At 41.6% G+C, this 20,925-nt stretch overlaps 1 protein-coding gene and 3 non-coding genes across 4 annotated transcripts; all 4 read left to right on the top strand.

Annotated features, from left to right (window-relative positions):
- The first annotated feature begins 6,872 nt into the window (after positions 1–6,872).
- RPL13A (ribosomal protein L13a) lies at positions 6,873–20,610 on the top strand. The gene is made up of 8 exons (XM_058180636.1): positions 6,873–6,957; positions 8,235–8,307; positions 12,652–12,717; positions 14,421–14,522; positions 14,900–14,985; positions 15,189–15,248; positions 19,674–19,796; positions 20,480–20,610. The coding sequence occupies exons 1-8, from the start codon at positions 6,943–6,945 to the stop codon at positions 20,564–20,566; spliced, it is 612 nt and encodes a 203-aa protein (XP_058036619.1). The 5' UTR covers positions 6,873–6,942; the 3' UTR covers positions 20,567–20,610.
- LOC131199001 (small nucleolar RNA Z195/SNORD33/SNORD32 family) lies at positions 13,522–13,605 on the top strand. The gene has a single exon (XR_009155239.1). It is a non-coding gene; the product is annotated as a small nucleolar RNA Z195/SNORD33/SNORD32 family (small nucleolar RNA).
- Positions 15,035–15,116, top strand: LOC131199003 (small nucleolar RNA SNORD34). Its single transcript, XR_009155241.1, has one exon. It is a non-coding gene; the product is annotated as a small nucleolar RNA SNORD34 (small nucleolar RNA).
- LOC131199002 (small nucleolar RNA Z195/SNORD33/SNORD32 family) lies at positions 19,257–19,339 on the top strand. The gene has a single exon (XR_009155240.1). It is a non-coding gene; the product is annotated as a small nucleolar RNA Z195/SNORD33/SNORD32 family (small nucleolar RNA).
- Positions 20,611–20,925: the final 315 nt, after the last annotated feature.

Genomic DNA, 20,925 nt, shown 5'->3' with positions numbered 1-20,925 from the left:
TAAAACAGCTGGGTCCAGGGAAGGCTTCTTGAGGAGGGGTCTCACCACTGCCTCTTTCAAGGCATGTCTTTTATCCTCTCTTTTCAACCATAGAGTTGTTTCCTACATTGTAGGAATTCCCACATAGCCAGCCTGACTTAATTCACCAATCCAAACTTCCTCTAATTTATTTTCTCTTATTAAGAGAACCTTCCTAGATTCCAAAAACAGTTGCAATGCAGACAGAAAGGGATTTCTGGTGGAAGATGAATGCAACATGATTGCAATGGAAACTCAACAAGTGATAGTTGTATTTATTTATTCACAATATTTTTATAACACTGCCAGAATGGATGACCTCTTTTAGGTTTTCTTGCTTCCCATCAGTAGAATCTTACACTCACTTGCCTAGTCATAATTATTTTTGTATTAATGCATTTCTCTTAAATATGGCCAGCCAGTCTGGCTGGATTAGGGGACTCTTCTTTGCTAACAAGAAGCCTGAATCTCTGCCACCAAATCTTGCCCTGATATCACCTCTTACACTACCAGTAGTAAGACACAAAACTTAAAATGAATCAAAGGGGTTTCTGCTGAGGTGCCTGCACAAAAGAGGACTGAATTTCAAGTTAGTCATTCCTAGAGTAGCAGCTTGCTTTGAGACAGGAAGGGGGTGGGTGAGGGACAGACAAATTCATTTCCAGATGCCTCTAATTAAAACTTGCTGATTCCTTGTGGTCAAATATTATTTTAAAGGGAAAGATATAAGCCAGGTGGTTTCCTCTCCTTCTCCCCCAATCCCTAGTGTCGGCAATATTTGCAGGCTGGCGTGACATAAGAAAGGGCACTGAGTTTACACGTGGGTGGCCAGCTGCAGTACGATTAATCCAAGAATAGAAAATCGGCCGAAGGATTAGAAGGGATGGATGGGGAACAAAGGGTAAGACTCAGGATAGCATTATAGAAGAGAAAGGAAATGTTGAAAATAAACTATAGGTAGTCCTCAATTTATGACCATAATTGAGCCCACAATTTCTGTTGTTAAGCAAGACAGTTCTTAAATGAGTTTTGCCCCATTTTACAACTTTTCTTGCCACAGTTGTTAAGTTGATCACTGCAGTTGTTAAGCTAGTAACATGATTGTTAAGTGAATTTGACTCCCCTATTGACTTTGTCAGAGGTCACAAAAAGTGATTACATGACCTTGAGAAACTGCAACTAAATATGAGTCAGTTGCCAAGTGTCCAAATTTGCGTGACCATAGGGATATTGCAATGGTTGTGTGAAAATCTTAAGTCCCTTTTTTCAGTGCCGTTGTAACTTCAAGCAGTCCCTAAATGATTGGTTTTAAGTTGAAAACTACCTGTAGTCTATAGCAGCAGTTACCAATCTTTCCAGCTCTGTGGTCTTGTGGCAGCGGGGGAGAAGGGATGGTTTCACGCACATATGTGCCATTTGCACAAATGCAGCTTTGCATGCTCAAATGTTTGCTTGTTGACTATGTGCCCTGGTTCCCAAAGGACCATGGACCAGAATCAGGCCATGGCCTGCCAGTTGGGGGACCCCTGATCTATAGTAAACATCTTCATCTTTAACTCCTCTTAAAAAGAGAGAAGAGAGAAAGAATAAGAGAATGTACATGTGTGCTTGTACTCAGGCTGGTACAAATAATCCTCAACCTACAGCCACATTTGGGACTAGAATTTTCATCACTAAGTAATGTGGTTGTTAAAGTGGGTCATCATATAACACCTGATTTCATGATCCTTTTTGCTGTGGTTGTTAAGTGAATCAGGATTCCCTTACTGACTTTGCCTGTTGGAATCCCCTGGGAAGGTCACAAATGGTGATCATGTGACCCTGAGACATTTCAACCATCGTAAAAACATGCACCAAGCACCTGAATCACGATCAAATGACTGCGTGGACACTGTGATGGTCGTAAGTGCCAGAACTGGTTGTAAGTCACTTTGTTCAGTAGTGTTGTAATTTCAATTGCTAAATAAATGGTCTTAAATTGAAGACTATCTATATTTGCACCAGCAAGACTGTAACATGTATCCTGCAAGGAATCTCAGGAAACCGCAAACTAAAGAGAATGGCTGTAATCTGCAAAGGAGATTTCACATCCCAGAATGGATCCCATCATACCCCAGGAGCCTAGCAGGACCTACATGTTGCTGATTCCACATTAAGAACTCCCAGCCGAACAATCCCTAGGTTCCCTCCTGCTTTGTGGCTGGTAGCAGTGGTGGGATTCAGCCAGTTCGCACCTATTCGGGAGAACCGGTTGTTAACTTTCGAAGCAGTTCGGAGAGCCAGTTGTTGGAAGAAATCTTATTTTGTTTTTCTCCACTTTACAGGGCTAATCCTGTAAGGAAGTTAGGAAGGAAACATTCTGTTGTTGTTTCTAGCCTAATCTTTATTGCCCTGCTTACAGAAACTGCCTCTGATTAACCCTTAGTACATTGTAACAACTAAGGCGAAGTGCCCATCAATGTGAGTGACATTGAATTGGCCATGCCCACACAGTCACATGACCACTGAGCCACGCCTACCTAGCTGGTCATTAGGGCAGAGAACCAGTTGTTAAATTATTTGAATCCCACCACTGGTTGGTAGCTTCAAAATCTTACCTGCCTACTCATTCCAATAACACTTCCCCAAATAAGATGGAGGCTGCTACACACTTTATCCCTCATGACTGGCAGTACACAAACTAGCAGGTTAATGCTGGGGACATCAGTCTGAAAAAGAAAAGCCAAGGACAGCATAATGAAACCTGGAATAAAATTGAAAATCTCAGAACATTCTCATTATATTATAAATTAGGCTCTAGAACTCTTCTTCAAACGGTATCAACAGAGAACCTTTGTAAACCAAGATCAGGTGCAAAGGGGAAATCAGATTTAAAGGGTACACTAAGCAGTGGGAAGGGACATGGTGGCTCAGTAGCTAAGATGCTGAGCTTGTCGATTGAAAGATTGGCAGTTCAGTGGTTCAAATCCCTAGTGCCACGTAACGGGGTGAACTCCAGTTACTTGTCCCAGTTTCTGCCAACCTAGCAATTTGAAAGCACGTAAAAAATGCAAGTAGAAAAATAAGGACCACCTTTGGTTGGAAGGTAACAGTGTTCCATGTGCCTTTGGCATTTAGTCATGCCGGCCACATGACCACAGAGATGTCTTCGGACAGCGCTGGCTCTTCGGCTTTGAAACAGAGATGAGCACCGCCCCCTAGAGGCGGGAATGACTAGCACGTATGTGCAAGGGGAACCTTTACCTTAAGCAGTGGAAAGAACAGACCAAGAATTGTCAGAACCAAAGACCTAGTTGGCTGGTCCAGGGAGGCAAAGAATCAGGCATGGCAAGTAAGTCAAAGAGAAAGGGAGGTCCAGGAATCCATAATTTTGCAGAACACTATTTATTCACGAGTGATTCTTGATGACCCATAACTTCTAGCATTCTGTATTTTATTATGTCACTTACTAGGGAATCAAAAAGGTTCTAAAAGGCCAAGGTCTCAGCTGATGGCTTCTGCCCAAACTCCCAACCAAGAGAGACTCCCAACCAAACTCCCAACCAAGGGATCCTCACCCAGCCCATCTTCTTCCTCCTCCAATATGGATTCACCCAAGAAAGTTACCTTAGTCTCTTGACTTCCTTCTAAGGAAAATGATATTACAAGAGTTACAAGAAGTTACACTGACAAAAATAATACATGTGAACAAAACAAAAAAATTATGGAAAAAGTGAGCAGCAGTTAAAGTGTTGGATCCACGATTGGATCATAGCCTCAAAGGTGCTTTTTCAAGAGGCAACTGGACTTTATTTATTTTATTTTATTTATTTATTTTATTTGTCACAACAGTATATATAAGCATAAGCATGAAAGTAACTATATAATATAAGCATATATATGAGCATAAGTATGTGATAATTATATTAATTGGATATAATGAAAGGAAACAATAGGACAGGAACGGTAGGCACGTTTGTGTTCTTATGCACGCCTCTTATAGACCTCTTAGGAATGGGGTGAGGTCAGGGGTGAAATCTAAAAAATTTTGCTACCTGTTCTGTGGGTGTGGCTTGGTGTGTGTGTGTGTCCTGTGACTGAGTGGGTGTGGCCAACTCAATGTCACTCACAGCCATGCCCACTCAGTCACAACCCCCCCCACCAAGCCACACCCACAGAACCCAGTACGGGAAAAAAATAATTAATTAAAAGTTCCAGAAAAACATCTACTTCTGCTTCATTGACTATGCTAAAGCCTTTGATTGTGTGGATCACAACAAATTGTGGCAAGTTCTTAAAGAGATGGGAGTACCAGAACATCTTATTTGTCTCTTGAGAAACCTGTATGCAGGGCAAGAAGCCACAGTGAGAACTGGACACGGAACCACTGATTGGTTCAAAATTGGGAAAGGAGTCCGGCAAGGCTGTATACTATCACCCTGCCTATTTAACTTATATGCAGAACACATCATGAGAAAGGCGGGGCTAGATGAATCAAAAATTGGAATTAAGATTGCCTGAAGAAATATCAACAACCTCAGATATGCAGATGATACCACTCTAATGGCAGAAAGCGAAGAGGAACTAAAGAGTCTCTTAATGCGGGTGAAAGAGGAGAGTACAAAAGTTGGCTTGAAACTCAACATTAAGAAAACTAAAATCATGGCATCCGTCATTCCTGGCAGATAGATGGTGAAGAAATGGAGGTAGTGACAGATTTTATTTTTCTGGACTCCAAGATCGCTGCAGATGGGGACTGCAGCCAAGAAATTAAAAGACGCTTGCTGCTGGGGAGGAAAGCTATGGCAAATCTAGACAGCATACTAAAAAGCAGAGACATCACCCTGCCAACAAAAGTGCGTATAGTCAAAGCTATGATTTTCCCAGTTGCAATGTATGGCTGTGAAGGTTGGACCATAAGAAAGGCTGAGCGCCAAAGAATTGAGGCCTTTGAATTCTGGTGCTAGAGAAGACTCCTGCGAGTCCCTTGGACTGCAAGGTGAACAAACAAGTCAGTTCTAGAGGAGATCAACCCTGAATGCTCTTTAGAAGGCCAGATCTTGAAGATGAAACTGAAATACTTTGGCCACCTAATGAGAAAGAAGGACTCACTGGAGAAGAGCCTAATGCTGGGAAAGATTGAGGACAAAAGAAGGGGACGACAGAGAACGAGGTGGCTGGATGGAGTCACTGAAGCAGTAGGCATGAGTTTAAATGGACTCCAGAGGATGGTAGAGGACAGGAAGGCCTGGAGGAATGTTGTCCATGGGGTTGCGATGGGTTGGACACGACTTCGCAACTAACAACAACAACAAAAATAGTAAGAGTAATAAAATAAATAAATAAATTAAAAATAAATTTAAAAATGTGCCATTCCCGGAGGCCCCGGAGCCGCTACCTGCCTCAACCGGGTCGGGGAATGCACCATTCCCCACTCTGGCCTTTCTCTCCCACTCACTGCCCACTCGCCATCTGCTCGCCCTTCGCCTTTGGTCAGGGCCCAGGGCCCAGGGCTGCCCCATTCCCTGAGGCCCCGGAGTCACCCCCTGCTCGCTGCCTCCTCAACCAGGTCGGGGAATGCACCATTTCCTGACACCAGCCTTGTCCCGGAGCCGCCGCCCACTCTTCCTTCACCACGTGGCATATATTTACTTTCCTCCAGCAGCTGGCTGCCAGGAAAGGCAAGCGTCCAAAAGTTATTGGAGTTGCTCTCCTTGAATATGCCACCTTGTTCTATGCGCTGATTGCACAAGCATACACCCAACTTGCCGCTGATAAATAAATGAAATAAACAGTGTGCGCTTGCGCAGCCGGTGCATGCAACAAGCAGCAATGGCGGCGGAGTTCTAAGTTTTCTAAACGCAGGATTTCAAGTTTGGTGGCATGAAGTATTTTGTTGTATTCAGAGGAGTGGAGAACTCTTCTTGTAAAATATTTCTGGACACGTTCAATTGTATTGATGTCAGAAATGTGGTATGGGTTCCAGACAGATGAACTGTATTCAAGAATTGGTCTAGCAAATGTTTTATAAGCTCTGGTTAGCAGTGTAGTGTTTCTGGAGAAGAAGCTATGTAAGATTAGGTTTATAACTCTTAAAGCCTTTTTTGTGATGTAGTTGCAGTGGGCTTTGGCACTTAGATCATTGGATATGAAAACTTCTTGGTTTTGCTTTGAAGACATTTTGCTTTCTCATCCTCAGGTGACCCCGAGGTCACAGATAAACCTCCAAGTGGCCTCAATGACTCTCTAAAAAGAATGCAAATGACCAGCTGTCTGCAAGGAATATAAATCTTTCTAATCCCCACCATGCAGTCAGAGCTGAAGAAGCTTTTTGGAAGAGAAGCGAAATGTCTTCAAAGAAAAAAACATGAATGTCCAGTTGCCTTCTGAAAAAACACCTTTGAGACTATGATCCAATCGTGGATCCAACGCTTCAACTGCTGCTCATCTTTGTGTTGTATTTGTGAAACATATGTATTAGGTCCCAAACTATGTAGGTCGGCTTGAACTTCCAAAGGAAAAGCGGAATATAAATATAACAAATAATTGAAAGACCTTTCCTAACATGGCAGGATACTACTTCCACCCTGAGTTCGAGCTCTCTTCCGATCTGTCCTTTACCGCCCAAAGAGTCTACCTTATTCCTGTACTATTTCCTGTCAAGTTTTGAATTTAAATCTTCCAACGGAAATTTCAACTGCCTAGGAAGAATACGTTCACCAAAGAGAAGAAAAAAATTATAGAGCGGCACCATTTCCAGACTCCTGACGGAAGTAGGCTGTTATCTTTACCGGCAGTACCGACTTCGCACCTCTGTCATATCTACGTCATATCACGTCATATCCGCCCCTGTAGTTCTTAACATTTCTTTAATCGGCCGGAGAAGGCAACCCCGTGGATGTGAACAGGCAGAGTCTTTTTCCCTGCGGCTGCTGAAGAGGCGCCATGACGGAGCCGAAGGTGCGGGCTGTTGAGCTCTTTTTTTGTTTTATTTGCGGGGGGAGCGGGGCAGATGGGTGGGCAATAGGGCTTGAACGGCGTCCCTTTTAATCTCCTGCCGGTTTCCCGGCGATTGTCGGGATAGAAGGGAGAGGAATCACGTGGAGACGATCTTGGCCTGGACGGGGAGAGGGAACGGATGGGAGTGAGCGTGGCTGTAGATGAATTAAACTCCCGCCCTGCAGCATTTACTACGTTTGTTTCCTTCATGGCAAACGGTAAATTCCCTCCCCGATTTGGCCTGATTTGGTATTTAAAGAAGGCCAAATGTTAGCTGCTTGACCGGCGTAGACACGTGTCGTTTCCTTCTGAAGACGACAAGAGAGGCTTGGGTTAATGGTACGCTTAGGGGCATCAGTCAGGATTTCTCCACACCGCCATCCAGCTTGGAGTGGGGGAGAGAGATTATGATGCTTTTTAATTGAATTTATCGGGAAAGATATTAGAAACGGGAAAACTGCTTTCTAGTGTCAGAAGAATAATTTGTAGTTTCCACGAGCTGGGGTGAGGAAGCAAGAACAAATCGATGAAATCCAGATGTGCTGTGAGAAGATGATTTTATTCTCCAGAACAAAAGGCTCTGACCTCATTGTATGAAAGTTGCTAAAAGTGGGGGGGGGGAGATCAGAGGCTTTTTAACTCTCAACAGTATTATTCCTCTCCTGTCTTGTTTTTTGCAGTTTCAATTGGGGCTTAAAGTTGTATGCCTGCTGAGTGTGTCCCACCTGCTGAATACCAGTAAACTGTTTTTTTTTATGCATAGCTATAGCTTTATTTTCTACTAAGTGGATGATTGTACATACCTGAGTCTATTACAGAATTGCTCAGTTGTGATAGCTAGGTAGAAAGGTAATATGAATGAGAAAGAAAGGTGAACGCGGAAAACTGCCAAAAAACAAAAAACCACAGAGCTTAGTTTTGTATGAAAGTGTTAAAGCTGTGAGAGATGCTGTATACTTTTGGAAAACTGAAGCCAAATTCCCGTGCTGTGAAGCAGGGGGATAATGCTGCTGGATAGTGATAGTCTTGCTAAGTAGAGGCTGTGATGTTTTTTGGATTTGGGAAACACTGTTTTTTCATTCCCATCATGTCTTGAGCTATGTAATAATTTTTCTCCCCACATTTTCATAATTGCTAGATTATTTAAATCACTGGTTTGAGTAGAGCATTTATTTAGATCCTACATATATTCCTTTATATATGTCAATAAGTACCACTTAAAAGCTTCTCTTTTCCAGGTATTGGTGATCGATGGACGTGGCCATTTGCTGGGTCGCCTTTCAGCCATTGTGGCTAAGCAAGTGTTGCTGGGTAAGGTTTGATCTGTGTAGGGGAAAATTGTGTCGCTCATCCCAATTTACGGAGGGCATATTTTATCTTGGCGAGGATGAGGCAAGACAAGGACTTTACTAACAATATATGGAGATGCTTCTTGATATTTGAATCTTGCAAATATTGAAGCAAATTCAGAGATTATTTGTAATTTTTTCTTGAGAATAACTAAAGGGAAAAAAAATTTAAACATAATTTTGGTATTTTGACAGACGTCTTCACCTAGAAAAGTTCATACTCTTTTGCCTACTCTAGGTGTGTAGGATTCTACTTCCTTAAAGTCTTTGGTCTTAAAATAGGGTGCATTTTGAAGCATATTATAATTTTTCTATTAATTTAGATTTTTAGTCTGATAAGTCCCTGGCTAATCATTAAGTGTGCAGTTTTCTATACTACCAGGTAGTTTTACTGGAACTTAAAAGTATCTTTAATCATAAGGTCAGTTCCTGGAAACTTTGTGGAGTTGTCCATACATTTTCTTTCTTTCTTTTTTTTTATTGAAAGAGTTTTAAAAAACAAAACCATTTTTCCCCCTTTTTTCCCCCCTCCCTCCCAAACCCCCCCCCCCCCCCGGCTTCCCGGGTCAATCACAAGGTATTGTTATACATAAACCAAACATAGAATAAAATTTTCCCTTCCAATCCAAATAACCACATCCAAAGCTTTTCATCTCCCAACCCCCTCCCCATTACATAAAATAACTTTCTAATTATTCAAAGGCAATCTGATATTTCTTAATCTGATATCTGTTTTGTAGATAATCAATCCATTTTTTCCATTCAATTAAATATCTTTCCTGCATATTGTCTTTTAAAAAAGCTGAGATTTTAGCCATCTCAGCCAAATTAATGACTTTCAGTATCCATTCTTCTATTGTAGGTACCTCTTCTTTCTTCCAGTATTGTCCAATCAACAGTCTTGCTGCTGTTATTAAATTCAGAATCAGTTTAGTCTCAATCCCTGTACAATCCGTTATAATTCCCAAAAGGAAAAATTGTGGCAGGAACTTTATCTTCTTCTTCAGTACATTTTGAATAATCCACCAAATTCTTATCCAAAAGGCCTTAATTTTCTTGCAAGTCCACCAAATATGAAAATATGTAGTGTCATCACAATCACACCTCCAACATTTCGCTTGGATATTAGGATACATACGTGATAATTTTTTGGGATCTAAGTGCCATCTATAAAACATCTTGTAAAAATTTTCCCTTAAATTCTGTGCTTGTGTAAACTTAACATTTCTAACCCAAATTTTCTCCCATGTTTCCAACATTATTGGTTCCTGAATATTCTGTGCCCATTTTATCATACAATCCTTTACCAAATCCTTTTCCGAATCTATTTCAAGCAACACATTATACAATCTCTTTATATGCTCCTGGGTCTGATTTCTAATTTGCTTTATTAAATTTTCCTCCCTTTGCATTATACCAATTTTTTGATCTTCTTTCCATCTAGCACTTATTTGCCCATATTGAAACCAAGTATAATTCCTCCCTTCTTCATTTAATACCTGTAATGATTTTAATTGCAATCTACCTCCTTCAGCATACAAAAGTTCTTTATAAGTAATCATTTCCTGTTTCTGTTCTATATTTATATTCTTTATTGCATGTCTAGGGCTCGCCCATATAGGAATCTTGTAATCTAATTTATAGGAATATTTTTCCAGACCATAAAGAGCACTTCTCAACACATGATTCTTAAAAGCCCTATCCACTTTTTTCATAAAATAAATCGCATGCCATCCATATAACAAGTCATAACCTTCTATATTCAAAATTCTTTCCTCTGTTAAGTTAAACCAGTCACTTATTACTGAAAGGGCTACTGCTTCATAATATAGTTTAAAGTTAGGCATTCTTAAACCACCTCTTTCCCGTGAGTCCTGTATTATTTTCATTTTAACCTCGCCTTTTACCCTGCCATATAAATTTGTTAATCCCAATCTGCCAATCTTCCAAATTTTTATCCTTTTTAATTATTGGTATCATCTGGAACAGAAACAAAAATCTAGGTAACACATTCATTTTAATAGCCGCAATCCTTCCCAATAGGGATAACTGCAATTTCTTCCAGACACTCATATCATTCTGAACTTTTTGCCATAGCAAGTCATAATTATTCTTATAAAGTTTCTTGTTCGATGAGCTAATATAAACCCCTAAGTATTTAACCTTTTTTACTATCTCAAATCCTGTCATTTCCTCTAGTTTTTGTTTCTGTTGTATAGACATATTTTTAATTATCACTTTTGTTTTATTCTGATTTATTTTAAATCCTGATACCTTTCCATATTTATCAATTTCTTCCAACAAAAATCTACTTGAATTTATAGGATTTGTTAACGTAACCACTACATCATCTGCAAAAGCTCTAACTTTATACTCATATTGTCTAATCTTAATTCCCTCTATTTTCGTTAATTCTCGTATTTTATCTAATAATGGTTCCAGAGTCAAAACAAACAATAATGGTGATAAGGGACATCCCTGTCTCGTTCCTTTGCTCTTGTGGTTCCTCTAATACTGGCAGCAATGAAGGCTCTTGGATCACCACGCCTTCTTGAATCTGTTGAAGTTTTTCTATCACTTCTATTTCGACTTTCAAAACTGTAGAAAGAAAATCCTTTGCCTTTAAAACAGTGTCAATTCTATATCTCCTTCCTTGATAGAATACTTTCAATCCAACTGGCACCTCCCATCTGAATTGAATCTGATGTTTTTTAAGTTCTTGTGTAAAAAAAACAAATTCCTTCCTATCTCTTAACATCTTTGAAGGAATCTCTTTCAGCACCTTCAGCTCCTGTTCTCCAATTTTTAAAGTTGTCTGATATGAAACTTGCAGAATCTGATTTCTCATAGTCCTTTTCACAAAATAAACCACAATGTCCCGAGGAAGCTTTCTCTGTCTTGCAATCCAGGAGTTAACTCTATATATTTTATCAATTTGGTAAGCTACCTCTTGGGGTTCCACTTCAATAAATTCAGCCAATGCTTCTGATATAATTTTTCTTAAGTCTTCTCCTCGCTCTTCTTGCATACCACGGATTCTAAGAGCTCCTTCCATAAGTTTATATTGTAATATCACAACCTGATCTTCATTTTGATCCACTTTTTTCTCAACACCTTTCATTTTGTCTTCTAAATGCTTATTTGACTGAGAGATCTGTTGCATCTCCTCTTCCAATCCCTCAATTTTTTTACTCAGTCCTTGAACTGCCATGAGAATATCTTCTCTTATTTTTGCATTAAAATTCTCCATCATCTCTTTTTGCCTATCTTCAGAAAGTTTTAATTGTACTTTCAATATATCCTCAAGACTTGGTTCAGATCCCCTTCTTCCAGAAGGCTTTAAAGGTTTAGCTGCCATTCTGTCTTCAAAAGAATCAGGAATTTAAACTTAATAACTTTCCTTCCCTCCTTTCAGTATAAAAAAACTCCGTTTGTAACAATCCACAAATAACGCTACTTTATCGTACTAAAAAATTTTACTTTCACTTTCAGACGCCATTTTAAAAGTCAATTAATCAAAGACAAAGAAAGGTTTCAGGTTTCAAAAAGGGAGTCGGTACTTGCCGTGCTGATTCTACGATTCTACATCAAAGATCGAGCGCTTGTGAAATTCCCGTCTGCTTAGAAAATCAATCAATTTAATAAGTCCTTTTGAGCAGAAGCGACTCTCCTACTCCTTTTTCCTGATAAAAAACAGGAGCGTGTTTGAAGTTGGAGGGAGTGGAATTCGGTGGGATCATAAATCCAGGAAAATTCGCTCTTAAGAGCAAACCCCCTGTCAGACCTGCCACTTTTCCACAACTCTGCATAACCCCCTTTTTCCCAGAGGGTATGCTAAGCTCAGTGAACAGTGATTTTTTTCTGTTTCACTGACTTTTACAATCTTCTAACACGGAGTGTTCTGTTAGAGCACCCAGCAGGAGCGGTGACGTCACTGGAGCCGTCCATACATTTTCTTGAAGCTATATGGAAGAAATTTGTCCTTATTTTCTTCCAGGGTACCCTTTCGGTTTTCCAATTTGCCCTTCAGACTTGGGATTTTATGGTGGTGTCTGTACTAGCCAGTTCAACCCAATTCTATGTTTAAGCTCAAGTTTAGCTAAGTTTTACCATCCATTCTTACATGAACTACTGTAATTTATTCATCTGTAGATTAAAAAGAGCAATAAAAATGTGAGATGGTAGACTTCTGAGGATACAAGCTTACAATTTGTAACATACTAGACATCACTCTTGGAAACATTTATGTCCAATCTGTATTCCATGTCAAAGGACATACTCTAAACTTACTTTCCTTTTCCTTCAGGGCGCAAAGTTGTGGTTGTGCGATGTGAAGGGATTAACATATCGGGCAACTTCTACCGCAACAAATGTAAGTAAAACATGTCAAAATAATTTGGGGAAGACAATTTTTCCAAGCTACCCAAAAACTAGGAAAGCAAATTACTCAGCTTTGGCAATTAGGGCCAGTTGTAATGTTAAAGCATGTGTTTCTTTAAAACAGTGACCCAAGATCTAGAATAATCACGTTTTCCTTAAAGCTAGTTTTGCTTTGGCATAAAAGTGGCAAGACTCTACAATCTTGAGACCTAGTAGTAGCGGTTTCAAAGGCTTGGAGTAAATATTTAAAGTCCCTGAGGCTCCAAGGGAAAAAGAACAAAATAAATGAATACGCCTTTGGGAAAGGACAAATTGTTATTGGTCATTTGTTCTTCCAGAAAATGTAGTATAATCATATTGGCAAGCTTTGCATATGGAGGCTGCCTCCCTCCTTTCTTTCCTTCCTCCCTTGCATTTTAATTAATACTTGGCAACACAGCTAGGGGGCAACATGTAGAAGTGTCAGTAGTTCATCTTAAAACTTTGTGGCAGAATTCTAATCATTTTGCACTGTTGAACTGTATAAGCTGTATAGGTTGGTGCTTTATTAATGTCTTTTCACTGCAGAGAAGCTTGAGAAAAATGTATGGGTGGGTAATATTGGAGGCTGTCCTTCCAAACTCTTGGGGAGCTTTGACTGACATGTTAGTTTGGCATAGGTACATTGCATCAAGATTTGGATGCTTTTAAATAATAATTTCTCCATTGTGCACAAAAAAAAAAGACTAGATAAGAACAGATGGCAGAAAGTAAGAATGCGATGCAATAAATATCAAGAATGGTGTCTGTATGAGAAGTGGTCTGTGATGATGCCTTACCACCTTTAATTCGAGTGTCATGGCCATGAGACAACTCTACATGCACTACCATCTGAGACCACCAGCCTATTCTTACAGCCTTTTTTGCTCTGTAACCATCCATACGATATGCATAGACCCTGAAGTGCCGGTACCACTTCCTTTCTTGTTGAATTTAAGGCATTGTGGCACCCAGTTGCTTGGGATGAGACACGCTGTAGGGAAAATTTATTCATTAATTCCATTCATATAAACAATCTCAGCCAGGGCCTCGTGAAAGAGCCATGTTTTTAAAAGGCTTTTCTAGATGACAACAGGCTTGATCCATGCAGATTTTAGGGAAAAAGTGGTTCGAGCACTACAGTTCAGGTGCAGCAACAGGAGAAGTATATTTCCGAGACTCCATAAAATGATGTAATTTTAACAAGGGGACTGGGAGCATTCCTACTGTACTAGAGCTAAGAAGATGAATAGATATAACTAGAGAGAGAGAGAACTGTCCCACAGGTAACTGCCAGGGAAGGCTTTTTCATCACTAACCAGTGAATTCTACCTGGAGGCCAATTGGCAATCAGTGCAGCTTGCAAAGGAGTTATCTGGATGCACACATTGCCATATTAATAAGTTTAATAAAGAGTCTTAAAGAGGAGATTCCAAAGTCCATACATCTGTCATTTACACATGAACCTGACAGCTTTCTTGGGAAACTGGGAAGTTCCTGTATTCTGAAGGTGACTCCTCATAATTATAGTAGGTGATTTAGTTTGTCAGTATGGAAATTTGATTCCTCCATTTAGGAACTAAGTATGTCAGTGAGCTGTGTCATCTATGAGGTTCAGCTCACACTAATCTTTCTGATCTGGTGTAAACCCTTTTCTCCGTTTTTTTATTCTTCTAGTGAAATACCTTGCTTTCCTCCGCAAGCGTATGAACACCAACCCATCCCGTGGCCCATATCATTTCCGTGCTCCCAGTCGAATCTTCTGGAGAACAGTTCGCGGTGAGTGTTATTTTCACCTTGAAAACAGAAGTGATCCCCTAAAAAAGATTAAAATAGTTTTTCAAAATATCTGCACACGTTTGAGGAATATGTAATTTGGTACTTAGTGGGAGTCCACATATGCATTTTTGTGAGTGCATTTTGAACAAGGTTAGCATTTCCAAATTATGATCAGTGCCCCTGTGTCTGGCAGTTACAACAGTTGTAGTTCAAAGCACTTGAAGGGTCCAGACTAGCGAAGACTGTTGAATTTGGGGTGGGGTAAAGTAATTCTAATCCAGGTTACTTTCGCTTATGTTTGCTTATATGTTCTAAGAGATTAGAGGGTTTCTGCTAACCCTATACGCTTTTCCCATTTTTCCCCCTTGCTCCACTAGGAATGCTCCCTCACAAAACCAAACGTGGTCAGGCTGCTTTAGAGAGGCTGAAGGTTTTTGATGGCATCCCTCCACCTTATGATAAGGTAACTTCCTGGTGTACAAGAGAAATTACCTTGACTCCTTGGCCTCCTATTCTGTCAGTGATGTTATTCTTTTTTACCTACATTGTTTGACTTGAGATGTGAGAAAAGAACTCTTTAAGACTGAGGCAGATCTGAACATCCCAGCATTGCTCAGAGCTGCTTTCATTGTGCAAGTATTGCTAACAGCATATTTTCTCCTGCAGCGCAAGAGAATGGTTGTTCCAGCTGCTCTGAAAGTGGTCCGCCTTAAACCCACACGCAAGGTAATCTTAGTTATTTTTAAGAATTAATAGTAGGAATTCAGTACATTATTTCTTTGCTTGACAATCCGTTGCCATTAAATTCTAAATTCAGAAAGACCCCTCGATTCCTATGTTAAGTGTGCAAATATGTTTTCAGAACTCCTTTTCTTTGGCTAAAAGAATTGAGATAAGAAAAGGTGATCTGAGGGCTTGGAAACCCATCGTTGCTTAGATGGTATCAGGCAAGAAAGTTGACATTCCTGGATGTCCATCCAGATCAGTTTTCAGCCAGAAAATGTAGTAATAGCATTTATATACCATTTCATAGTGCTTTACAGCCCCCTCTTAAGTGGTTTACAGAGTCAGCATATTGCCCCCAGCAGTTTAGGTCCTCATTTTACCAACTTGGGAAGGAGGGTAGGCTGAGTCAACCTTGAGCCGGTCAGGATTGACCTCCTGGCTGTGGGCAGAGTCAGCCTGCAATAGTTCATTCTGATCACTGCACCACCATGGCTCTTATAATAATAGAGGCTGTTACGGCATTTTCTCCCACAGCATCACCCACATTTTCTCCTCCGCCTAGACTTTCAGACCGCCGCTCACCACCGCAGGGAAACGGAACCAATGCGTTGGTTCCATCCCAGGTGCCTGATGGACCCCGAGAGGTTCGTGACGGAGCTTGGGCCGTTCCCTGAGGATCTTACCCACGGCACAACCGAAGAACTAGTTGCGGCCTGGGAACAGGCCGCAGCTGGGGCTTTGGACCATGTCGTGCCTTCGCGGCCTCTGACCCGGCGCAGATCTCAATTGGCTCCTTGGTTTTCTGAGGAGCTGAGAGAGATGAAACGCCGGAGAAGACGCCTAGAGAGTACCTGAAGGTCCAGCCATTCCGAGGCTGATCGGACACTAGTTAGGTCTTTTTCGAAGACCTACCTAGTGGCACTGAGGGAGGCGAAACGTTCCTACGTTTCCACCTCATTGCGTCGCAGATACCCACCCGGCCGCCCTGTTTCGGGTGACCCGCTCTCTCCTACATCAGGAGGGGCGGGATGACCCCTTGCAGGGACGTGCCGAGGAGTTTAGTGGTTATCTATACGATAAAATCGCTCAGCTCCGGGATGGTTGGACCAAAATTGTGATGATCCAGGTGAGATGACGGAGACGTGTCTTGTCGAAGTTGTTTGGGATGAGTTTGGTTCTGTAGCTCTCGAGGACGTGGACAGGCTACTGGGGAGGTTACACGCCGCCACATGTTTACTGGATCCATGTCCCTCCTGGTTGGTGCTGGACACTCAGGAGGTGACACGAGGCTGGCTCCGGGGGATTATCAATGCTTCATTGTTGGAGGGGGTTTTCCCCGCCGCCTTGAAAGAGGCGGTGGTGAGACCCCTCCTCAAGAAGCCTTCCCTGGACCCAGCTATTTTTGGAAATTATCGTCCAGTCTCCAACCTTCGCTTTGTGGCGAAGGTTGTAGAGAGTGTGGTGGCATGGCAGCTTCCCCAGTACCTGGATGAAACTGTCTGTCTAGACCCGTTCCAGTCCGGCTTTCGGCCCAGATACAGTACGGAGACGGCTTTGGTCGCGTTGGTGGATGACCTCTGGAGGGCCAGGGATAGGGGTTGTTCCTCTGCCCTGATTCTCTCTCAGCGGCTTTTGATACCATCGACCATGGTATCCTGCTATCCGGTTGGAGAGTTTGGGAGTGGGAGGCACCGTTTATCGGTGGTTCTCCTATCTCTCTGACCGGTCGCAGACGGTGTTGACGGGGGCAGAGATCGACCGCGAGGCGCCTTACTTGTGGGGTGCCGCAGGGGTCGATTCTCTCGCCTCTCCTGTTCAACATCTGTATGAAGCCGTTGGGCGAGGTCATCAGTGGCTTTGGGGTGAGTTACCAGCTGTACGCTGACGATACGCAGCTGTACTTTTCCACCCCAGGCCACCCCAACAAAGCTGTCGAAGTGCTATTCCGGTGCCTGGAAGCCGTACGGGTCTGGATGGGGAGAAACAGACTCAAGCTCAATCCCTCCAAGACGGAGTGGCTGTGGATGCCGGCACCCCGGTACAGTCAGCTGCAACCGCAGCTGACTGTTGGGGGCGAGTCATTGGCCCCTACAGAAAGGGTGCGCAACTTGGGCGTTCTCCTGGATGGACGGCTGTCTTTTGAAGACCATTTGGCAGCCGTCTCCAGGAGAGCTTTTTACCAGGTCCGCCTGGTTCACCAGTTGCGCTCCTTCCTTGACCGGGATACTTATGCATGGTCACTCACGCTCTTGTCACTTCTCGTCTGGATTATTGCAATGCTGTCTACATGGGGCTACCCCTGAAGTGCACTCGGAGGCTTCAGTTAGTTCAGAATGCAGCTGCGCGGGTGATTGAGGGAGCCACACGTTGCTCCCGTGTAACACCGCTCCTGCGCAGTCTGCACTGGCTACCTGTGGTCTTTTGGGTGCGCTTCAAGGTGTTGGTTACCACCTTTAAAGCGCTCCATGGCTTAGGGCCCGGGTACTTACGGGACCGCCTGCTGTTACCTTATGCCTCCCACCGACTGGTATGCTCACACAGAGAGGATCTTCTCAGGGTGCCGTCCGCCAAGCAATGTCGGCTGGCGGCCCCCAGGGGAAGGGCCTTCTCTGTTGGAGCACCTACCCTCTCGAACGAACTTCCCCCTGGTTTGCGTCAATTACCTGACCTTCAGACCTTTCGCCGTGAATTGAAAACGCACTTGTTTATTCAAGTGGGACTGGCTTAATTTTTAAACTTTTTGAATTTAAGAATTTTAATTGGGGTATTTTTATGAATTTTTTTTTTTTTTAATTCAAAAAGTTTTACAAAATTTTTTATTTCCCTTTCCCCCCTCCTCCCCTTCCCTTCGCAACCCCTCCCCCGACTTCCGGAACGAGCACAAGGTATAGTTAAAAGTAAAACAAACATATGCTAAAAAATTTTCGTCCCAACTTAATTATACCCCTACAATCATCAATTCCTAACTTCCCCCAAAAGCTATCAAAAATAATACATCATAATCATTCAAAAACAGTCTGATAACTCTTAGTCTGATATCTACGTTGAATATAGTCAATCCATTTTTTCCATTCCTTTAAGTATCTTTCTTGCGTATTGTCTTTCAAAAAGGCTGATATCTTCGCCATCTCAGCCAAATTGGCAACTTTCAATATCCATTCTTGTATTGTTGGTACTTCTTTTTTCTTCCAATATTGTCCTATTAGTAATCTTGCTGCAGTTATTAGATTTAAAATCAATTTAGTCTCAATTACTGTACAATCCGTAATAATTCCCAACAAGAAAAATTGCGGCAGGAACTTTATCTTCTTTTTCAGAACATTTTGTAAAATCCACCAAATTTTTATCCAAAAGGCCTTTTATGACCTTACAAGTCCACCAAATGTGAAAATATGTAGCGTCATCACAATTACATCTCCAACATTTTGCTTGCATTTCTGGATACATACACGATAATTTTTTAGGATCTAGATGCCATCTATAAAACATTTTATAAAAATTTTCCCTCAGATTCTGTGCCTGCGTGAATTTAACATTTCTAACCCAAATTCTTTCCCACGTTTCCAATAATATTGGCTCCTGAAAATTTTGTGCCCACTTTATCATACAGTCCTTTACCAAGTCCCTTTCAGAATCTATTTCAAGTAACACATTATACAATCTCTTTATATGCTCCTGAGACTGATTTCTAATTTGCTTTACCAAATTTCCCTCGTTCTGCTCTATACCACATTTTTTATGAATTTTATGGGTCAAATTTGACGGTTTTAAATTTTCGGCCATTTATTGAATATGTTATTTTAATTTTTGTCTTAATTTGTATATTGTACTGTTTTATTCTGGCTGTACACCGCCCTGAGTCCTTCGGGAGAAGGGCGGTATAAAAATCTAAATAATAAATAAATAATAAATAAATACTGTTAGATTGGTGCTGATTGGGAATCTTGGCCTTTCTAGCTAACTGAGGGATAGTATATCTACTACATTTGTTAAGGATACTGATTTATGTAGGTCTGTGATGATGACATTCCACCATAGTTCGAGTTTTAAGACCATGAGACAACATTTCATGCACTACCATCTGAGACCTGCCTTTTGTCATACATTCTATGAAATTTTGAGGGAGTCGGCTTTCTGGGTTAGCTAGTCTGGCTGATGGAGAACAAGAATTCTGATTCAGCTGAGGTAGCCATGCTAGTTGGAGATCCAATCCATTGAGATCCAGCACAACCTCAAGAGATTGGGAAGGACTCTGCTAAAGGAATAACAGGGCTATGCTGAGTTGTCTGTGCGGTTTGGGTGGGTGTGGAGCAGTAGGAATAGCATTAATGGGAATATCTGGGAAAATGAAATTTAGCAAGAATAGAAGGTGTAAAATTGGATGCTGGGACTGGTTGTAAAATGCTGCTTTTTACTTCCATGCAGTTTGCTTATTTGGGTCGCCTTGCCCATGAGGTTGGGTGGAAGTACCAGGCCATCACAGCCACTCTTGAAGAGAAGCGCAAAGAGAAGGCCAAGGTTCATTATACCAAGAAGAAACAGCTTATGGTGAGTTAACCTTAGCTTATAATTGTAGTCAAGGGTGTTCTAGACTAGGGGTGTCAAACTCGCGGCCTACGGGCTGGATACATCACATGATGGCTTCATCCCCGCTTGGTTTAGCAAAGGGAAAAACAGTCCTGATACTTCACGTGATGCCTCCATGATGATGCAAGTTTGAATCCCTGTTCTAGGCCAACCGTGATCCGTGGCATGCCAGAAACCGGCCCACACAAACAAGTGAAGCCGCATCTGCGGGATGTAGGCAGCACATGAAACCACGCTCCTCCTGATCATGGCAAAATCTCTCCACAGAACCGGTCCCTGGTGCTCCAAAGATTGAGGGTTGCTGAGAGATGGCTTTCTGCTTTCCCCACTCCAAATCTTGTATATCAAAGGCTGAGGGGAGAAATGGTTATGCTTGAAAGTCCCAGGACATGTAAATTAAAAATGAAGGGGAAGAGCAATAACTTTAGATTTTTTACCAAGGGAAACTACTAATTATCCAGCGGGTGGTAAACAAGGAAATTATAAAGGGAATCTGAACCATTCTGTAACCGATTTCCCTGACAGTTTGCCTAAGCAAGTTGTATAATTAATTTCCCAGCATTGGATTTCTACCATTTAGCGCTTGCCTGCCTGCTAATACTTCTCTGCTGTACTGAATCCCTCTTTTTCTTTCTCCTTTTTAGAAACTCCGAAAGCAAGCAGAGAAAAATGTGGAGAGCAAGATTTCTAAATACACAGATGTCCTGAAGCATTATGGTATCTTGATTTAAATGAAGGTCTCGGGTTCAGTTCACAATAAATAATACAATTTACAGACTTGTGTTATGTTTCAATTTTTATTATTCTTCAAAAGAGTATTTCAAGTATTTTTTCTCTTAGCAATAGCTCCAGTTGATGGGAATGAATATAGGTAGTCTTTGACTTCTGACCACAACTGAGCCCAAAATTTCAGTGGCTAAGTGAAACATTTGTTAAGTGAATTTTGCTCCTTTTTATGACTTTTCTTGCCATAGTTGTTACGTGAATCATTGCAGGTGTTAAGTTAGTAACACAGTTGTTAAGCAAATCTGGCTTCCCCATAGACTTCACTTGTCAGAAGGTCTCAGACTGTCACAAATAAGAGTCAATT

This window comes from Ahaetulla prasina, chromosome 4 (assembly GCF_028640845.1).
Source record: "Ahaetulla prasina isolate Xishuangbanna chromosome 4, ASM2864084v1, whole genome shotgun sequence".
Taxonomy (NCBI): domain Eukaryota; kingdom Metazoa; phylum Chordata; class Lepidosauria; order Squamata; family Colubridae; genus Ahaetulla; species Ahaetulla prasina.
The sequence above is the reverse complement of the archived record's forward strand: the minus strand, read 5'-3'. Positions and strand labels throughout refer to the sequence as shown.